Source organism: Myotis lucifugus, unplaced genomic scaffold, assembly GCF_000147115.1.
Source record: "Myotis lucifugus unplaced genomic scaffold, Myoluc2.0 scaffold_45, whole genome shotgun sequence".
Taxonomy (NCBI): Eukaryota; Metazoa; Chordata; class Mammalia; order Chiroptera; family Vespertilionidae; genus Myotis; species Myotis lucifugus.
The window spans coordinates 6,906,585-6,924,497 of NW_005871093.1; the positions used below are offsets into that span (position 1 = coordinate 6,906,585).

General features: G+C 49.0%; 1 protein-coding gene across 1 annotated transcript in view; it reads right to left on the bottom strand.

Annotated features, from left to right (window-relative positions):
• Nucleotides 1-17,913, bottom strand: part of CUX1 (cut like homeobox 1) — a 281,408-nt gene that overhangs the window by 71,845 nt on the left and 191,650 nt on the right. The window contains 2 exon segments of the mRNA XM_023753423.1: nucleotides 1,475-1,533; nucleotides 11,315-11,503. Coding sequence (XP_023609191.1) covers nucleotides 1,475-1,533; nucleotides 11,315-11,503 — 248 coding nt within the window.

Here is a 17,913-nt window from a genome sequence, read left to right on the forward strand (position 1 = left end):
TCAGCCTGGGACGAAAGGGTCTGGGTGAAGGCCTTCACATCAGTTCCTCTGATTCAACACTAGGAGGTGGCACCCATTTTCTTTCTTTGAGGAGGGAAGAAGAGGGAAAGGAAGGGAAGACTGGATAGGAAGGCAGGTACAGAAGGCCAACCTGGTAAAAAATACACATCCCTGAGTTGGAAACGGGGTAGGGGAGAGTACAGGGCTTGAAGAAGCTAGAGCTGTCGAGATTAGGGGTCGGCCAAGAAGGTCCTGGCAGAGGCTGTGTGGCAGAGGGAGTGAGGCTGCACAGGACTGAGCAGAGAACCTGGAGGCACCTCACCAGGGAGGCTGGGGTCATGGCTGAGGACAGCTCCTGGATGAGGCGGCAAGAAGGTTCCTAGCAGACCCGAGGAACGGGATTAAGAACACAAAGAACAGCATGGCAAGTTGTATATACTCATTTTAAATGGAGAAACTGAAAAAGTCAGCAAGAGAAAGGAGCTGATAGAATAGCAGGAAGGAGTAAGAAGGAAGGGAGCCAGGGTCCAGGTTGAGGGGTCAGCATGGGGAGATGGGAGAAGCCAGGACAGGAGTGATTTCAAGGCAAAGGGGGAAGATGCGGGATGTCTGTCTCCTCTGCAGAGCAGAGCACAGGGTGTCTGCTGAGGGCTCAGGTGGGGACAAAGAAGGGTCCCTGGGCAGCACAGAGCCAAAGCAGCAGTGGAGAGAACACAGCCTGCAGGGACCGGCTCACACACCACAGTGAGTTCCTACCAGGACTTGATGACCTGGCCATGGAGGCGGGGGAAGTCCAGGCAGGATAGGGTGGGCTGTGTGCTCTCTGAGGGGCTGCCCATGAGCTGCAGGCTAGGGGAGGAGGTTGTGAGCTCGGAGGGTGCTAGAACTGGGGGACAGGTTAGGGCCTAGAGCCTGGGAGCTGCAGGAGGGCCAAGAGTAGGCCCCAGGGAAGGAGTCTGAGGCAGGAGGGCCAAGCTGGGTGGTGGGCCCTGAGGAGGGAATGTCTGAGCTTGAGAATGTAGCACTAGCACAGAAGGGACAACACACTCTCAGATGCTGGCTCTCGGGTGGGGAACTGGAGGTTGGGAGACAAAAGTCCTGGAGTCTAGGCAGCCAGGGAGGTGGGAGGCCAGGTGTACTCTTTCAGGCGGAAAAGTTTCCTTGTTCTGCTTCTGCTTTGGTGATTTATAACTGAAACACAAGCTCATATTTTATAATGTCTAAAATGGTAATAACTCCCAATTCTGTGCATACTGGTATACTTAAAATGTAGTTTTATAAAAAGCCCAATAATTCAGGCACAGGCCTCAGGGCAAACACCCAGGGCGGCCCAGAACACGGCCCTGTGGTGCAGCGTCTGCCGATGCCGCAACCAATGATCTGAGGCTGCCCACTCATTGCCATGGTGTTTTTTAGCAAATGTCCCCAGTGAGCTCTGGCTCATGAGTGGCTGAGCAGGCATCTCCACACTTACTTGAGTTCTTTCTTCACCTCTTCATAGTCAGCCTGTCCTTTGAGTTTTTCTTCCAGTTGCTGAAAACAGAGGAATTTTATTAGTCACCATGTCTGAAATAGGTCAATGGACTCTGCTATAAACCGAGTATTTGTGTCCTTCTGCCACCCTCCCCTCTTCCTGGCAATGCATATGTTGAGATCCTAACTCCCACTGTGATGGATCTGGAGATGGTGATTAGGTCATGAGGGTGGAGCCCTCATGAACGGGATTAGTGGCCTTATAAAAGCGGCCCAGAGAGCTCCCTTGCCTATTCTATTCTGCCCTGTGCAGACACAGAGAGAAGAAGGCAGTCAGGGAGGAAGCTCTCACCAGACACCAAATTTGCCAGTGCCTTGATCTTGGATTTCCCAGCCTCCAGGACTGAGAGAAATAAGTGTTTATTGTTTACTAGAGGCCCGGTGCACGAAATTCGTGCACAGGAGGGGGGGGGCGGGTTTGTCCCTCAGCCTGGCCTGCACCCTCTCCAATCCGGGACCCCTTGGGATTGGGCCTAAACTGGCAGTCAGACATCCCTCTTGCAATCCGGGACTGCTGGCTCCTAATCACTCACCTGCCTGCCTGCCTGATCGTCCCTTAACTGCCCCCTGTGCCGGCCTGGTTGCCCCCTAACTGCCCCCCTGCCGGCCTGGCCGCCCCCTAACTTTCCAAAAGGAAGTTGGACATCTGGAAGATGTCCGGTTGACCTGGTCTAATTAGCATATTACCCTTTTATTAGTATAGATAAGTTCCCCAGTCTATGGTATTCTGCTCTGGCAGCCAAATGGACTAAACAGATTTCACTGATTACATTCCCTGTAAAACACCCAGAGGTCCCTGAGAGGGAACACAAAAATGTACAAATGAAAGTTGATAATGTGTGGTGTCGTCTTTTGTTCTTTACTCTGTGGTCTGGTGTGAGCATGTATGTTAGTGGACACAGGCATTCATACATACACACACACACGTTAATATAAGGCTGTAACATAAAATTTGGAAAACAATAAGGAAAAGGCCATTTTGTACGAATACCATGAAATGACAAACAGAATTAAGAGACGCTCTGCTAGTATTGTAAAAACAGCAAGTGGCTTTTCACAAACCATGTTTGGCTAGCTGATGCATATAGTCAGTTGTTAACACCCTTGGTGGGACCCTGCAAACCAAAGATATAGCCCCTTTGTTGTTGAGGCTGTCATCAGATAGGCATCAGGAAAAAGCACTTGCAGGGGCTCTTAGGAGCAGAGGCCTGTTCAGCTGGGTGGTCAGTGTTTCCCTGACAGTTCTGAACCCTGTGGGGAGGGCCCTCCAAGGGTGCCCTGGCCAGCAGGGCCACAGCAGATCCCCTGATGGCCCTTCAGAGGAAAGGTGAGGGGTTCTGTCCAGGGGTGCAGGGGAGTGACAGCATATTTCCCAGGCAGGACGATGCTCTAATAGGCTCCATTAGAGTCTGTGTGCTCGCTGGGCATTCACTGGCGGTTTCAGCACAGAGCTCAACAGGCTTTCTTGCCAGGCAGGCCTTTGGCATAGGGAGGTCAGCAGCTGCGCTTCCCTCTATGAAGGTGTTTTGGACTAGTTTGCTTTTTTCTCTCCCCATTAGGGAGCTCTGTAGGGGAAATAAGCAGCTTAATAAAAACACAAAGACCCAGGTTGCGGGGAAGGGTTCTAACGACTTAGCGTGTTTCCAAACCTGGGGTGAACAAATTCCTGAATCAAAGCACCTCTCCATCTCCAGGGCTTCCATTCGCCTTTGGCTTGACCAGCCACAACTACAATCTCAGTATAAAGACATCTGGGAACATGTTAGAGTTGAGGGAGGAGATGCTCATGTGGCCATCAGCTTGGACATTTACCCGAATCCCACCCTGCTCGCTGTTTCAAGAATTCAGGTGTTCTATAAACAAAAGTCATTTAGTCCATTTTTCTACTGCATTTACTGGCAGTTTGGTGTATTTTCCATTGCGTAAAATTGTGCTGCCCTAGTTCCTTTATAAGACCTCTTGCCAATGTTATGTTTATAATGGTTTCTCAGCCATAATCAAGCAGGGGGTAGCATGCACTCATTTTCTGACAAAAGAATCTCAGAAGGTGCTCATGAAAAAATGATTACTTCATTCTTCTCTTTATGGTGGAATAGCAGGAAGCACTAATGTGCCAACCCTCCCAAACAAAAGATTATCCAGTGCTGCTGGGATACAGAAATACCTTTCAGACTGAGGAATTCACTGACGCTGGATACGAAACACATAAAACTTGGTCATGTTCAGAGATCAGGAGAAAGGAAGAAAGGCAGCGAGAGGTGAAAACATGGAGCACTTCAGAACCCAGCATGTCAGTGAACCTGGAGTCAGTTCTGTCTCTTGCAACCTGGGTGACCTTGGACATGTCAATAAACTTCTGGTCTATAGAATGGGATAGCAGCAATGACCTTAAAGGGTTTAGCTAAGGGGCACAAAAGCAAGGACATGGTGCAAATGTTGGCACGGTGGGCCTCGGATGTGGGACCATTACCATCGCCAAGTCCCAGTCCACTTTCCTGAGAGCACAGTTGCAGGTCTTTTTTGCAGACCTGAGGTCGGCCCCGATCAGAAGGCTCTAGGACTGGAGTCTGTCATCTGGTTGGGTATAAGCATTCACTGAGGACTAAACAGCTTCCACTGAAATTTCTGCCACCAGCTCAATGAAGAACCCAAGACCACGCCTCTGAAGCTCTGACGATGGCTCTGCTCGTTGGGCAAATGGATGGAGGGCTGACCAAGCTTGTCCTGACCTGTGAGCACTTCAGCCTGTCCCCACAGAAGTCCCCACAGAGTGCCAGGAAGCACAGGCGGGGCTGACCACTGGCCTCTGACACCGTAAATGCCACCAAGGAAGAAAGACCAAACGTCCTCAGCTCAGTTCTGTGACCAGAAACTCCTTGCTGAGTACCTAGAAAGCCTACTTCCAAGCCTCAATCTGGAAAGGGCAACAGGTGCTTAACCTGCCGTTCTCACCGGACAAAGATCCCTCTCTCAGAATCGCTAATGTTCACTGGGTAGGCCCAGTTCTATGCTTGGTTCTGCATCTTGCTATCTTACTTAATTGTTGCAACACCCTGCAGAGGCATCTATCTGCCCAAAGAAAGAAAAAGAATCACCGAGTTCTACAATCAGACCTCGTCAGAGCAGAGGCTGCCCTGCCCGCCTGCAGCAACTCTGAGAGGAAGTGAAAGGCTGGTGTGCTGAGGCCAGGCAGTGCCTGCTGCAAGGCTGCGCTGAGCCTCACAGGCCGGACGGCAGCTCTCAGATGCAGGGAGACCTTCACAAGACACTTAACTTCTCTAGGCTTCAGTTTGTTCATAAATGGGGGCTGTGATGCACACAGTACCATGCTTCTGCGAGGCTTCAATGAAATAATGCGTATTAAGTGCTTAGTGCAGTGCTTGGCACATGGTAAAGCACTCAGCAATGGCCGTTATTATTGTTTCCCTAGTTATTATTACTTTACCCTTGGATGTGACTAAATTGTTTCTGAAGAGGCTCTGTGGTTCTGAATCCAGGGGCTCTGTTTATGACGTTCTCCACTTCCCAATGTCATCTCCCAATGTCCCCATTGTTCTGTGGCAGATCCATGGGGAAGGAACAGAGGTGCCTGGACCGATTCTGGCTCTTAAGTGCTGATGGCAGGAAAGGCAGCCCCATATCTAGTTCCATGAATGCAGGATTTGGAAGCCAGATTATCTTCCTGAAAAGGTACTTATCTAAGCAACACACATGGGCTTTATACAGACAGGTGAGAAATGGCCACATGTCAGAAACAGGTTGCTAGCCCAGGCTGAGTTGTGACCGTGGGTGATGGGCTTAGCCAGCCAGCAAGCAAGAATGTACTGGCCGCAGTGCACACACTTGGGAGAGTGAAATGAAGAAGGACATAGAACAGTGGTTCTCAACCTTCCTAATGCCACGACCCTTTAATACAGTTCCTCATGTTGTGGTGACCCCCAATTTCATTGTTACAAATTGAACATAATTAAAGCATAGTGATTAATCACAAAAACAGTATGTAATTATATATGTGTTTTCCGATGGTCTTAGGCGACCTCTGTGAAAGGGTCTTTCGATCCCCAAAGGGGTCACCACCCACAGGTTGAGAACCGCTGACATAGAGGAAGTAACAGGAGAACCTAGGCTGGGTTGCTTTGGTTCACTGAGAAGAAAGGGGGTTAGCCTGGGATGAGCTGCTGCTGCTCATTGCTCTCCTGGTTGCAAATCTTGTGGGGTCCCTTCGAGTTTAGGAGATGTAGGCCTGTGGGGGAAAGGAAGGGGGAAGACAATGGCACGGGGTTCCTGTAGGGGAGAGGGCACTATATGAAGTTCTTAAATTCCTGGCTAAGACTCAAATATAAGAAAATTTAATTTAAAGTGCAAAGTATTTTGGTGTGTAGGCACTACACTTATAAACGATACCTTAGTCAAGTTATACCACAGGGCTTTCCCTGCTCTGGGGCTGCCAACTTAAGGGGCCTCTGGCACGGGACACAAATACAAAGACCCTGGGAAAGGCCTCATCTTCCAGGCCGCACAGCGAGGGGTCAAGGCAGCAACACCTCTTTGTAATAAACAGACTGTGGGCCAGAGAGGTGACTATGTTGCAGTTTGCAGACAGCTCCACCTTCCTCCTCCAGGATGATCAGAGCTAGGTTCTTGGCAGTGCTGTCTGGAGACTGACAGTTCAGGTGTCGGTGTGTGACGCCTGGTACTCAGCTGGAGCCCTGGGCTGAGGGGCCACCAGTCGGAGCTGAGCAAGTGTGACTGGGTTCCCTGGTCCAGGGCAGGGGTCTGAGGCATAGCTCCTGGGGTTGATACAGATTTTCCGGGGTCTAGGACTAGGCAGTGTATGCCTCCTTTTCACCTAAATGGGGACCCCCTTCAGCCCCCACTGTTCCTCGGTGAGAGGTAGCATCTACTGATGCTGGGCAAGGGGGAGAAGCCCAGGGATGGCTGGGTGGGCGCTGTGCACACATGGATGCTGAGAATTCAAGACAAAAAGAGGAGACCACAGGCCAGATAGGGGGTTGGCGGGGAGAGTGATGGCTATGTTGGAGCGCTTGCTGCAGGCAGGAGAAGGGTAGCTCTGGATAAAGGCCCTTCTATGGTAACCCTGTTACAGGTCACCTCCAACTTCCTCGAGCTGTGATCTAGGTGTGACCCAGGCACAGGGCAGAATGGTGTCATCACACAGCAGGAGGGTCCTGGCCCAATATAGGCCACCTGGACATTGCAAGTCACGGTCAGCTAAGGGTGCTGCAAGCTGGGGACTATGCAAGTGAAACACCAGGATTTACTCACAAGTGACTAGAGCACATGCATCTTCCTAAGAGGATTCATTGTAGATTCCCACAATTAGCTCCCTGAAGCACCTCCAGTAACACCCACTGGTTCACAGCGATTTACAGGACACTACTTGAAACCTCCAGCTCCTATATCAATCCTAGCACAGCCCCTTTGGTTTCTGGAGATTGCTCCTCCTAGGCCTCACCACTGCTCCCTGAGTGGTACCATCTTCGCCCTTCCTCCTCCCCAGGGAAAGCTCACTGTCCTTCCTCCAATCTGCTCACAGTGCCTTCAAGACCCAACCAGGGCGAGGCTCTGGGAGGCTCGGTCCGAGGCTCCTCTGCTTTCAGGATGCAGATGCTCGTGCCGTCCAGGGTAAGTCTCCCCTATGGTGGTGGGTGGGTGCAGTGGAGGCACATGCATGGGTCTCCCATATACAGCGCCGGGCTAGAAACTACAGGGCCTGGCCTCTCCTAACTTCAGTGACCTCCTCCACAAAGCAGTGATCATCATGACCGCTCACCTAGTGAGTGTCAAATGGGATGTGGATGTTAGAGCTTTATACACTGCGATGTTGCTAAGATGCTTGTTAAAACATGATAGAGGGCAGCCTTTATGCAGAGTCAACACACTGCCTGGTGAGGAAACTTATGTAACCAAAGAGGCAGCGTTCAGAATTAAAGGCATGGAATGACTGTAGAGAAGCAGTAATCAGTCTTTTGTTCCCGTCCCAACCTCCTGAGGGACACAGCAAGCTCTACAGCGGCTCAAGAGGACCACCAGCACGTCAGGAGGTGGGGTGAGGGGCCCAGAGGGTTGGGGAGGCATGCGCAGCTTGGAGACAGTCCTGCAGGTCACTGTAATACACCTGCCCAAAGATGTAATTTCTCCCTATGGGAGACTGACATCCTTTTAGCTATCTTTTCTCATAAATATAATTTTAAATGGAAGCTTTTGGAAGCATTGTTTTCTGTGCTATAGTGAACATAATGTAGGTGACTGCCTAATCATACTGCCTCTATTTTTAAAAAATTTATTTTATTTTTATCTTCACCCAAGGAGAGTATTTTTTCCATTGATCCTCTACAGAGAGTGGAAGGGAGAGGGGAAGGGGGGAGAGAGAGATAGAAACATTGATGTGAGAGAGACACATTAACCATTGCCTCCGCACATGCCCTGGGGGTGGGGAATGAACCTGCAACCTAGGTATGTGCCCTTGACCTGAATTGAACCCTCGACCCTCTGGTGTGCATGCAGGCTGATGCTCTAACCACGGAGCACACTGGCCAGGGCTATACTGCCTCTGTTTTCAAGTATCCCAACAGAAGACCACAGAATAGAGTTATGAAAAATAGCAGCCTGTAACAGCAGTGGGTTATTTCATCAATTACGAATACAGAATTGTACGTTACAAGTAGCACTGTGCTTGAGCACTGGTAGGTGAAGCAGGAGGAAACTCCCGCTTCTGAGTCTATTCCCATGTCTATTTGACTGTATACGGAGAGTGATGCGTTTATGGTGAAATTGTCTTGAAAAAGCGAAACACGGGGAGGGAAAGACTGGTAAACATCCAACTGTCAATTTAGCCCCAAAACATCACAAATCAATTGTCTAAGTAAAGAGAAGAATCTCAATCACAGAGATTGGGAGCTTCAAGGTGCTAAAGCAGGTGACCAATTAGCCCCCAGAGCCATCCCATTACAGACAGCACCAGTATGTGCAGGCAGAGAGACGAAAGACTCCCAATCATCTCAAGTCTCAAGATTCTGCCCTTATGCCGCCTGCCCTTGTGACACCAACTGCCCACATTCCAGCGGTGACTGCCATTAGCATTTGCCTCAAAGGCCATTGTTAATGTTCATGGCAAAGCACCCACAACTCCAAGATGCTAGGTGGCTGGAAGCTGCAGCATCCTCAAACTGATCCCAATTTGAGCCCCACACAGTGTCCCCAAAGCTGGACAACATGGTCCAAGAAGGAAAGGGCTGGGGGGAAGGGGAGGAAAGGGGTGGGGAGGGAGGAGGAGAGAAGAGCCCCGGGAAGTTCAGGGACGGCTCACTGCTGCTTCTGTGCGGCCACCACCGCTGGGTCACAGACCCCTGTTGCAAAAGCATCGGGCTGTCAATATGACAGGCCTCATTCATAAAATAGTTTCCTAATAATTGTATCGCTGCCTAGTTTAGATTTGAGACTATAAATTATACACATTAGCGGGGGAAAGAGCCCTGGGAAGGTATCTCATTCAATTAACCTTACTCCTTTGGGGAAGGCTAATGCCTTTTGTGTGCAGGTTCGATATTGGGGAGGTCTTCACTCCTGGCGAGAAGGGGTTAAGATAATTAAAACCAGAGAGGTCTTGTTACTAGAGGATATGTTTTGATTATTAGATCAGATGAAGATAAGGGAGCAATAATTTTGGAAGAAGTATTGCCGAATTGTTTCATTAACTGCACAGTATTAAAGATTTCCCCCAAGATATGGATAAAGAACATTAATTTGTGAAAACTGTGTTTCATTTTTTGTGAAGGCAAACATTAAAACCTTAACTGGTTTAGAGGAAATTGCTCTAGAATAAAAAATGCAAGCTCTACAGCCTCCCTCTTATGTAGTCCATGCAGAATGCATTTGAGTCAAACCCTTTAATGGTAACAGAGGAGAGAAAGGCAAATTATCTAATAATAATGCCAATGCTAGGGTCAGAAATAGCTGTAACATGAGAAAATTAGATTTAATCTAGAAATAAAAAATGAGCACTAGTACTCACTGAGCAGGCTGATGAAAGAAAAAGACACAATGAAGAAATAAATGCCATGGCTGATGACAAATGTGACTAGGTCTCACACATCTTCCCAGTCACAGGACTATCTCCCCCAAGGAGCCCAACCTGGCAGTTTCTTGGGCTGTGGATGAAACCTATCCCAAAGAGGCAAAGGAGAAGCTAGCGAGGGAGGGCTGTGGGTTCTGCCAGTGCCAGCGAGTTGCCATGAGGACAGACTTGTTGGTACTTAGCTCTGGGTCAGAAACATGGTCATGTATCAAGAAGAAAACTTTCAATGACAAAAGAAAATCAAGATGGCCCTACGACATTCTAGAATTACTCTATATAAGAAAAAGTTGTCCTGACATTTTTATAATTAAGCTTGATCCACCTTATTTAGCATACAATGATTATACTTGGCATTCATTCACTCATTTATTCAATCACGCATCCCACAATGGATGCTGAGTGGAGGGCAGGAGGAGGCCCAAGTGGGCCTTGTGGAGGGACAGCAGAGTGGAGAAGGGGAACGCCTGGCCTGGGAGCAGGGGCCAAGCCTGTGCTGGTAAGATACTCTGAGGCTCTCTGACTCCGACATGCTAGGAATCAGGGTCCCAGGACTATCTTCAAATTACACTAAGTAACTTCAAATGATAGGAAATAGCTTAAGTAAAGTATATATATTTCAATATAATGAAAACGATTCCAGGTTCTGAATTTGGGACACAAAGTTATGAGAAACCTCACGAGGACCTAGCTTTTGTCTGGGCTGCTGTGATTCTGCCTGGGAGGAAAGAGGCCAACTGTGTGAGCTGTGTTGAAGTAACACATTTTAGGCAGCTGTGTGTGTCCCAGGCCTGAGGGACAAAAAATGATCTTACAGCTTGAGAGTAAGGCCCAGGGGGCTCGAGTACCTCTTGCTTTCATTTCATCTGGGCACAGGCAGAGCTCACATTTCAGTGTGCCTGGGCAGCCCAGCAGAGCTGACTAATGGCATGTCTATGCAGACAGTCTGTGAACTTGACAGCCCCTCTCACCCACCCAAGAAGCACATAGAGCCTCCAGGTCCAACACTGCCAGCCACAGCTCTCAGGTAGAAAAGCAGTGCCGTGGGTGGGCGGGCACTGAGGATGGGGTTTCTACCAAGTGCGGAAGGTGCTGCCCAGGCTGGAGCTGGCAGAGGGGTTCAAAGCCCACCTCCCTGCCTTGGGTGCCAGGACTCTGCTTCTAGCTGCTTCACAGAGGTTCAAGGTTGCCATATTTGTCGACAATTCCAGATGTGATGCCTTCCAAAAAAGAATTCTGATGGAATTTAAACACCCATGCTTCTGACTGAGGTCCTCCAGGTAGCCTCATGCCATGTCATTCTGTTCTGACTGGAGGGAAAAACTTGTTGATGGTTGGAACTCAGACTAAGAAATATCCAAGCAGTCACTTTTGCTTTTAAAAGAGATAGAATTTTAACCATTACCTTTGCAGATGACTAAAATGAGAATACCTGTGCAATCAAGGCAGGACCAGGAAGGCAGCTTCTGAGATAAGGCCTCCTGCCATGGTCACTACACCCATTGGGCGTCCCAGATGCTGGGTAGAAGCGACCATTGAAGAGCTCTCAGGGTGTCGGTGGGGAGCCAGAACCATCATTGCAGGCCAATCCCAGGCTCCCTCCAGGGCCGTGTGCGGAGGAAAGCAAAGGGTACGCAAGTGCACGTCCAGCCCTCCCTTGCCCGCCTGCCCCCACAGTGTCCTTACTTTGAGCGTGCTGTTCTTGGCACTCAGCTGCTGCTCGAGCTGGGAGATCTGGCTGGCGGAGTTCTCCCGCAGCTTGGTGAGGCTAGCCTGCAGTCTCTGCACGTCCTCCACCAGCTGGGCGATTTCCCGCTCTTTGGCGGCCAACTCAACTTCGAGGCTGGAGCGGGTCAGCACCTCTATGGCCTGCTCCTGGGAAGGAGAAAGGAAATGACAAAACTGCACCAGCTCAGGCAAGTGCTGGGGTTAGCTGTGCTGGCAACCGCAGCAAAAACAGGCAGATGGGAGGATGTGGACGGTGACCTCATGGTAAGACATTACTTCTTGCCTCTGCTTGGAAGGATCTACTGACTGCCTTCCCTACACCACCCTTCCATCCTCACGGTGAGCTGCCATCCACCGGGTTTGTCCACTCAACAAGCATTTATGAGTATCAGGCACACAGCAGTGGACAAAAGGGTGGATGTCCCTTTCTTCACGGGGCTTCTAGTCAGTGGGATGGGTGGGTGGGTGAGTACACTAAATGCATTTATTAGCAGCATAAAGTGCCAGAGAAAAGCTGAAACAAGAGGTCATGGGGTCAGACTTCAGAGAGGCAGCTGGGGTTTTTAATAAGATGGTCAGTAAAAGCCTCATGAGATGGTGATATCTGCTAAGATCTAAAGGAGGCGACAGCAAGCGCCTTGCTGGTGGCTGGGGATGAGTGCTTCAGCCAGGGGAATGACAAATGGGAAGGCTCTGGAATGCTCCAAAGCATTCAGGTGTTCTCCCACCAGAAGGGACTCAATGTCTTTCGGTTCCTTACAGAGCTATCTAGATGCTATGTTGTTTGACAAATTGATTTTCAGACTCAGCATTTTAATAAGAGTTAAGAGATGTGGAAGATGCACATTTGGGATTTCTTTGCTTAAAAATTCTTATGATGATTGATTTTTTTTTAAATCCTCACCTGAGGATATTTTTCCATTGATTTTTTTAGAGAGAGTAGAAGAGTGAAGGAAAGGCAGAGAGAAATATTGATATGAGAGAAACACATCGACCGGTTGCCTTCTGCATGAGCACCAACCAGGGCCCGGGCCAGGGAGGAGCCTGCAACTAAGGTATGTGCCCTTGACTGGAACTGAACTCAGGACCCTTCGGTCTGCAGGCCGACACTCTATCCACTAAGCCAAACTGGCTAGGGCTGTGGTCGGCAAACTGCGGCTCGTGAGCCATATGCGGCTCTTTGGCCCCTTGAGTGTGGCTCTTCCTAAGTCTTAGGAGTAACCTAATTAAGTTAATAACAATGTACCTACCTATATAGTTTAAGTTTAAAAAATGTGGCTCTCAAAAGAAATTTCAATCGTTGTACTGTTGATATTTGGCTCTGTTGACTAATGAGTTTGCCGACCACTGGGCTAGGGTATGATGATTGATTTTTTTTAAAAAACTTACCCCCTTCCCCAATTTGTTCATTGTGAAAAATATGTAAAACAGGGAAAAGATATTAAAGAGAGAGAGAGAGAGAGAGAGAGAGAGAGAGAGAGAGAGAAAGAGAGAGAGAAATTAAATCTGTAATTCCACTTCCTAAGGACCAAAGTAGTGCGTTTTCAAACTTTTGAAAGTAATGATGGCTCCTGAATGATTCTGGAAGCTTTCCTGCAGGGTGGATATACTTGGGGGCATGGCAACGGGAATGGGGAGGATAAACCTGCATGTGACACTGCAGTGTGGAATGAATGCCATCACCCTCGCTGGCATCTGCTGCATGCCCCTGACTAGGGATTGAACCTGCAACCTGGGCATATTGAGACAGTGCTCTAACCAACTGAGGTACCAGGCCAGGGCTCACTTCACGCCTTGATCTTGCCTATACTGGGGTAGAAAACAGCAGCTGCGCCCTAGCCTCTTTGGCGCAGTGGATAGAGCATTGGCCTGTGGACCGAAGGGTCCCAGGTTTGATTCCGGTCAAGGGCACATACCTCAGTTGCAGGCTCCTCCCTGCCCATGCCCTGGTCAGGGCTCGTGCAGGAGACAACCAATCGATGTGTTTCTCTCACATCAATGTTTCCATGTCTTTCCTGCTCTCTCTAAAAAAAAAATCAATGGAAAAATATCCTCAGGTGAGGATTAAAAAAAAGAAGAAAAACAAACAAACAAAAAAAATGGCAGCTGCAGCCCCAGTTGGCAGGGACAGCCATGCCACTCTATACCTGTTACGGGGTTTTCACCTTTGGGGACAGCGAGTCACCCAGGGAAATAATGTTACACATCACCCTCCTGGGAAACTAAGGCCTTTACCATTTAAGAATGTAAAGTTTTATGTGCAAAGAAATGATTCTTTCCTGTTTCTTTGATTTGTATAATATCGATTGGAAATTAAAAAATAAAAACAAAACTCTCCTTTACCACAGAGTTAGGGGAGCACCACCCTGGATCACACTGGGCAGATCAAGGTCAGGGGCCTAAGACAAGTCTTCTGGCAGCGCCAGGGGTTAGCACCTAGAACAGTGAAAGAAGCATGCGGAGGTGAACCCCAAGGAGGGAGAGAAGGGCACAGTGGGACAGGGCTGGTGGATCTCATCAGAAGGAAGAGGGGCTCCATTCGAGTGGATACCACAGAAGGGCACAGAGGTTGGAAAGGGCATGAAGCTGGCACAAGGAGGGACTGATGCTGAGAGGCCAGTTCGGAAAAGGGTGTGTTGGTGACCGACGGAATGGTGCCAGAGCTGCCTGGACTGGTGGCACAGGCCTGGGGGGAGTGGGGGCACAATGGCAGTGACATTCGGGGAGGTGGGTCTCAGGGTGGGGTAGAATGAACCATGTTATCTAATTTAACTTATTAATTTTCCAACCTGAGGGATGCCAGCCATAAAAACTGTTTCAAGTGCTCTTAGGGGAAGAGTCTGTAAAACAAGCCAAAAGGTGATCTGGGCTTTGCAACAGGCAAGCAAGTTACTATATCAGGGGCAAGTGGTTCAAACAATACAGGGTGGGCAAAAGGAGGTTTATAGTTGTGAATATATGAAACACAGAGTTTATACTTTTATTATTATTTTCCATATGAAAACTGTAAACCTACTTTTGCCACACCCTGTATATATAAAAACAGCAGCTCTCGGTGTTGAACCTGGGCCCAGGATGGGAACCTGGCATAGGCAGTCCCAGAGGGCCATCTGCCAAACTCCTGAGGCCCAGTGTGGCCTGGCCACAAGCTGACTGTGTGACTGTGTGAACTAACTCAGGAACTAACTCAGGAACCTGGGCCACAGATTCCTCATTTATAACATAGCAAAAGCCAATCGAGTCTTGCATAAACTAAATGAGATGAGGTGAATTACCCCAAAGCAGTAAGGCCTTGGAAATCCGATAGAAAAGAGCACCCTACTCCAAGCCCAAATGTGGCTCACTCTCCTCTCACACACTAGGACATCCTTGTTGTCTCACTGTGAAGACACATGGGAAACTAAGAAAGAAATGAACAAGGTCCCAGGAAATGATCCACAGGCTGCAGGTGGAGCAGAGGCCTGCGCCTGGGTACCAAAGCTGGGCCCTCTCAGTCTGAGGACAGCTAGAAAGGAAGTTATATGACAGGGTGAACAGGGGCTCAGAGGAGGGGTGGCCTTTACAGCGGCAGAGAGGTTGGTGCCAGGCGGCTCGGATGCTCCTGATATGATTGCTGAGAGGTGAAGCATCCATGGATTTGAAGAAGCCCAGGACCACAGGTTCCCTCGTGTCTATCCAGGCCTCTAGCCAGCTGCACCTGAGCCACTTGGGGGCTTTAGAAAACATATGGGTTCTGGGCCCCACTCTGGAAACCATGGTTCCGAGGGTTTGGAGTAGGGCCTGGGACTCCCTGGTGATTCTGGTAGGGTTTGGGGTCAGAACCCTGGCTTGGACTTTAGCCTCTAAAGCAGCGGTTCTCAACCTGTGGGCTGTGACCCCTTTGGTGGTCGAACGACCGTTTCACAGGGGTTGCCTAAGACCATCCTGCATATCATATATTTACATTACGATTCATAACAGTAGCAACATTACAGTTATGAAGTAGCAACAAAAATAATTTTATGGTTGGGTCACAACATGAGGAACTGTATTTAAAGGGCCAGAAGGTTGAGAACCACTGCTCTAAAGGAAGGGACTGACTTTTATTCAAGTGACAAGAGGCCCCTGTGGGCACCAGAGTGAGGTCCTGAGAGTCTGTCCCAGCAGAGATAGTCCCATGACCCAGGCTTCCAAGGCCTGTGAGGGCACCCTACATTCCTCACGGGGGCTGGGTCTCAGGTGTGGGGGGCACTGATGGCTCAGGAGCCAGGAGAGGATACGTGGGAATGCTCTGCAGAGTCTAAGAACATTATAAAAAAAGGAAGGGCTTAAGATGATGATAGTGTGTGTGTGTGTGTGTGTGTGTGTGTGTGTGTGTATTTCCAAAGGGAAAAATTAACGAGAAAACAGAAGTTACTGACGTACTAGTCCATTAAATTTTGTCCCTTTGAACCCATTCACCTCCTCTCTCCCAACCTGCTTGTGTGAAATATCACAAGTTGTGCAACTGTCTAGTGAGTCCTCCTACTGAGATTAGAACATCGAGGCTGAAATAAGCTAGATAATCATCTTTTATCTTGCAGCCATTTTCAAATTAAATATGAATGAGATGCAGGAGCGCTACTCAATGGGAGGAAAACCTAATTGTGAAACGATGGTGCGCATAGGACCCTAGCCTGTGAGACAGATCCTTGGAGTCGAGGCTGATCGTAGCTCTATTTGCTCCAGCGGGAAAGATGAGAGAAGGGGAACCTCAGCTGCTTCTCTCGCACTGTCACCTCCATTCCTGCCAATGCCAAGCGGCTGAGGTAGGCTGGGTCTATGCAGTGTGTGCACCTGATAGACTCACCTGAGAGACAGAAAGGTATACTTCCTAATATTATGGTTTGCTTAGGTTCAAGAAGGTGAACGAATAATATTTGTCTTGTAACTACCTGACAAAGGACCTGCAAGTATACTATTCCATTTAATGCGCATGAAGGTGGGGTAGCTGGATGTGGGGAAGAGTAGACTTTGGAGTAGGACAAACTTATGGTCAAATGCCAGTTTGACCATTTTCTAGCTGGGTGACCTTTGACAAATTACTTAACTCCTCTGAGCCTCTCAGTTCCCTTCCCTGTGGTACGAGGATGCTAAAACCTGCCTCGAAAGACCCGGTGTCACGAGGCAGCAATGAAGCAACCACACAAAGCCCCAGCAGGGCCCCTCACGCAGAGCAGGCACTCTGAGTGGCAGCTCACCTTCCAAAAGTGGCAATTCCGGTAAGACGCCCAGTAGATCGGTCTGGGCCTTTGCTAGATCTATAGAGTCTACTGTTTCTCTCCTGAGTCCTGCCAGCCAAGCCCAACAGACATTCCCCTGCTGGCCCAGTTTCCGGTGCTTGCTCCCTGGCTGGCTGAGCTGACTGTGGGAATGCACACCCCAGGGAGCCTGGCAGAGCCGCTCCTGGAAGACTGAACCTGTGCCATGTAAACACTGCACTTAGCCGATGATGAAGTGTTTAAGCACCCCTAGGATCCACAACTTACTCTACCTGCAAAAACATTCATTCATTTCTGAAATGTTTTGGTTGCTACAGTCCAGGATGGTGACATAAATGCTTTCAATCAAGGCACCGAGCTCAGGAGCCCTGTGTGGACACATTGGGATGGACGGCTTTCTCCTGAGGACCAGCATTCACCACGAAGGCCAAGAGAAGCCACACTGACTCCATCTTCGAGGGCTTCCTCACTGTGACACTGGGGACAGTCCACGTAAACTTGGAGGAGGGGACGTTGACAAGCCAAGGGCCATTTCAGGTAAAATTAGAACCACAGTCTGTGAAGCATGAAGGACGTAATGGTTCCTAAATTGAAGAACTTTTCTCCATATCCTGGGATACTTAAATCATGTTTTACTGAATGTTAATGTAAAGAAAGAAAACAAAAATCCATTCTTAAAAGAGGTCCTGAACTAAAACTTTGCTTTAGATTCATTCCTGAGGAATAATTTAAAAGTCCTAGTCTAAGGTGGCAGAAGCTCCCCCGCCCTCGAATCCTGGCGTGGCCACTGGGCCCACACATTCCGGAGCCGGGGCTTACATTCACAGAGCTTCCATTTCTTCACCTCCATAAAGAAATAACAAAACCCCACTTACGGGGCAGGTGGAATAATGGCTGTCAAACTGACTTGTGCCCAACTGACACATGCTCACTACAACCACAAGCCTTCCTGATTCGACTGCTCTCTGGGAAGGGCCTGGCTCGTGCCTACCATGGGCCCGGCACACAGCATGGGCCCGGCACACAGCAAGGGCTCTGTAGCTCTGTGTTAAGGAAAAGGACACCTGTGAGTGCAGTTCACTCATCATAGGCTGTCAGAGCTGAAGGTACCTCAGGATCACTTATTCCTCACTCTACACACAGGAACACTGAGGTCTAGGAAGTTTAACTCCCTGGATGTGTACAAAAAGTGACAGAACTGAGCTTCAAAACCAGGGCTCCTGAATCACAGATAATGATGCCAACCACATAAAAGTAATTGCTAAGGTTTCCTGAGGACTTTTATGTGCCAGTCTGTGCTTTGCTCAGATTTCTGAA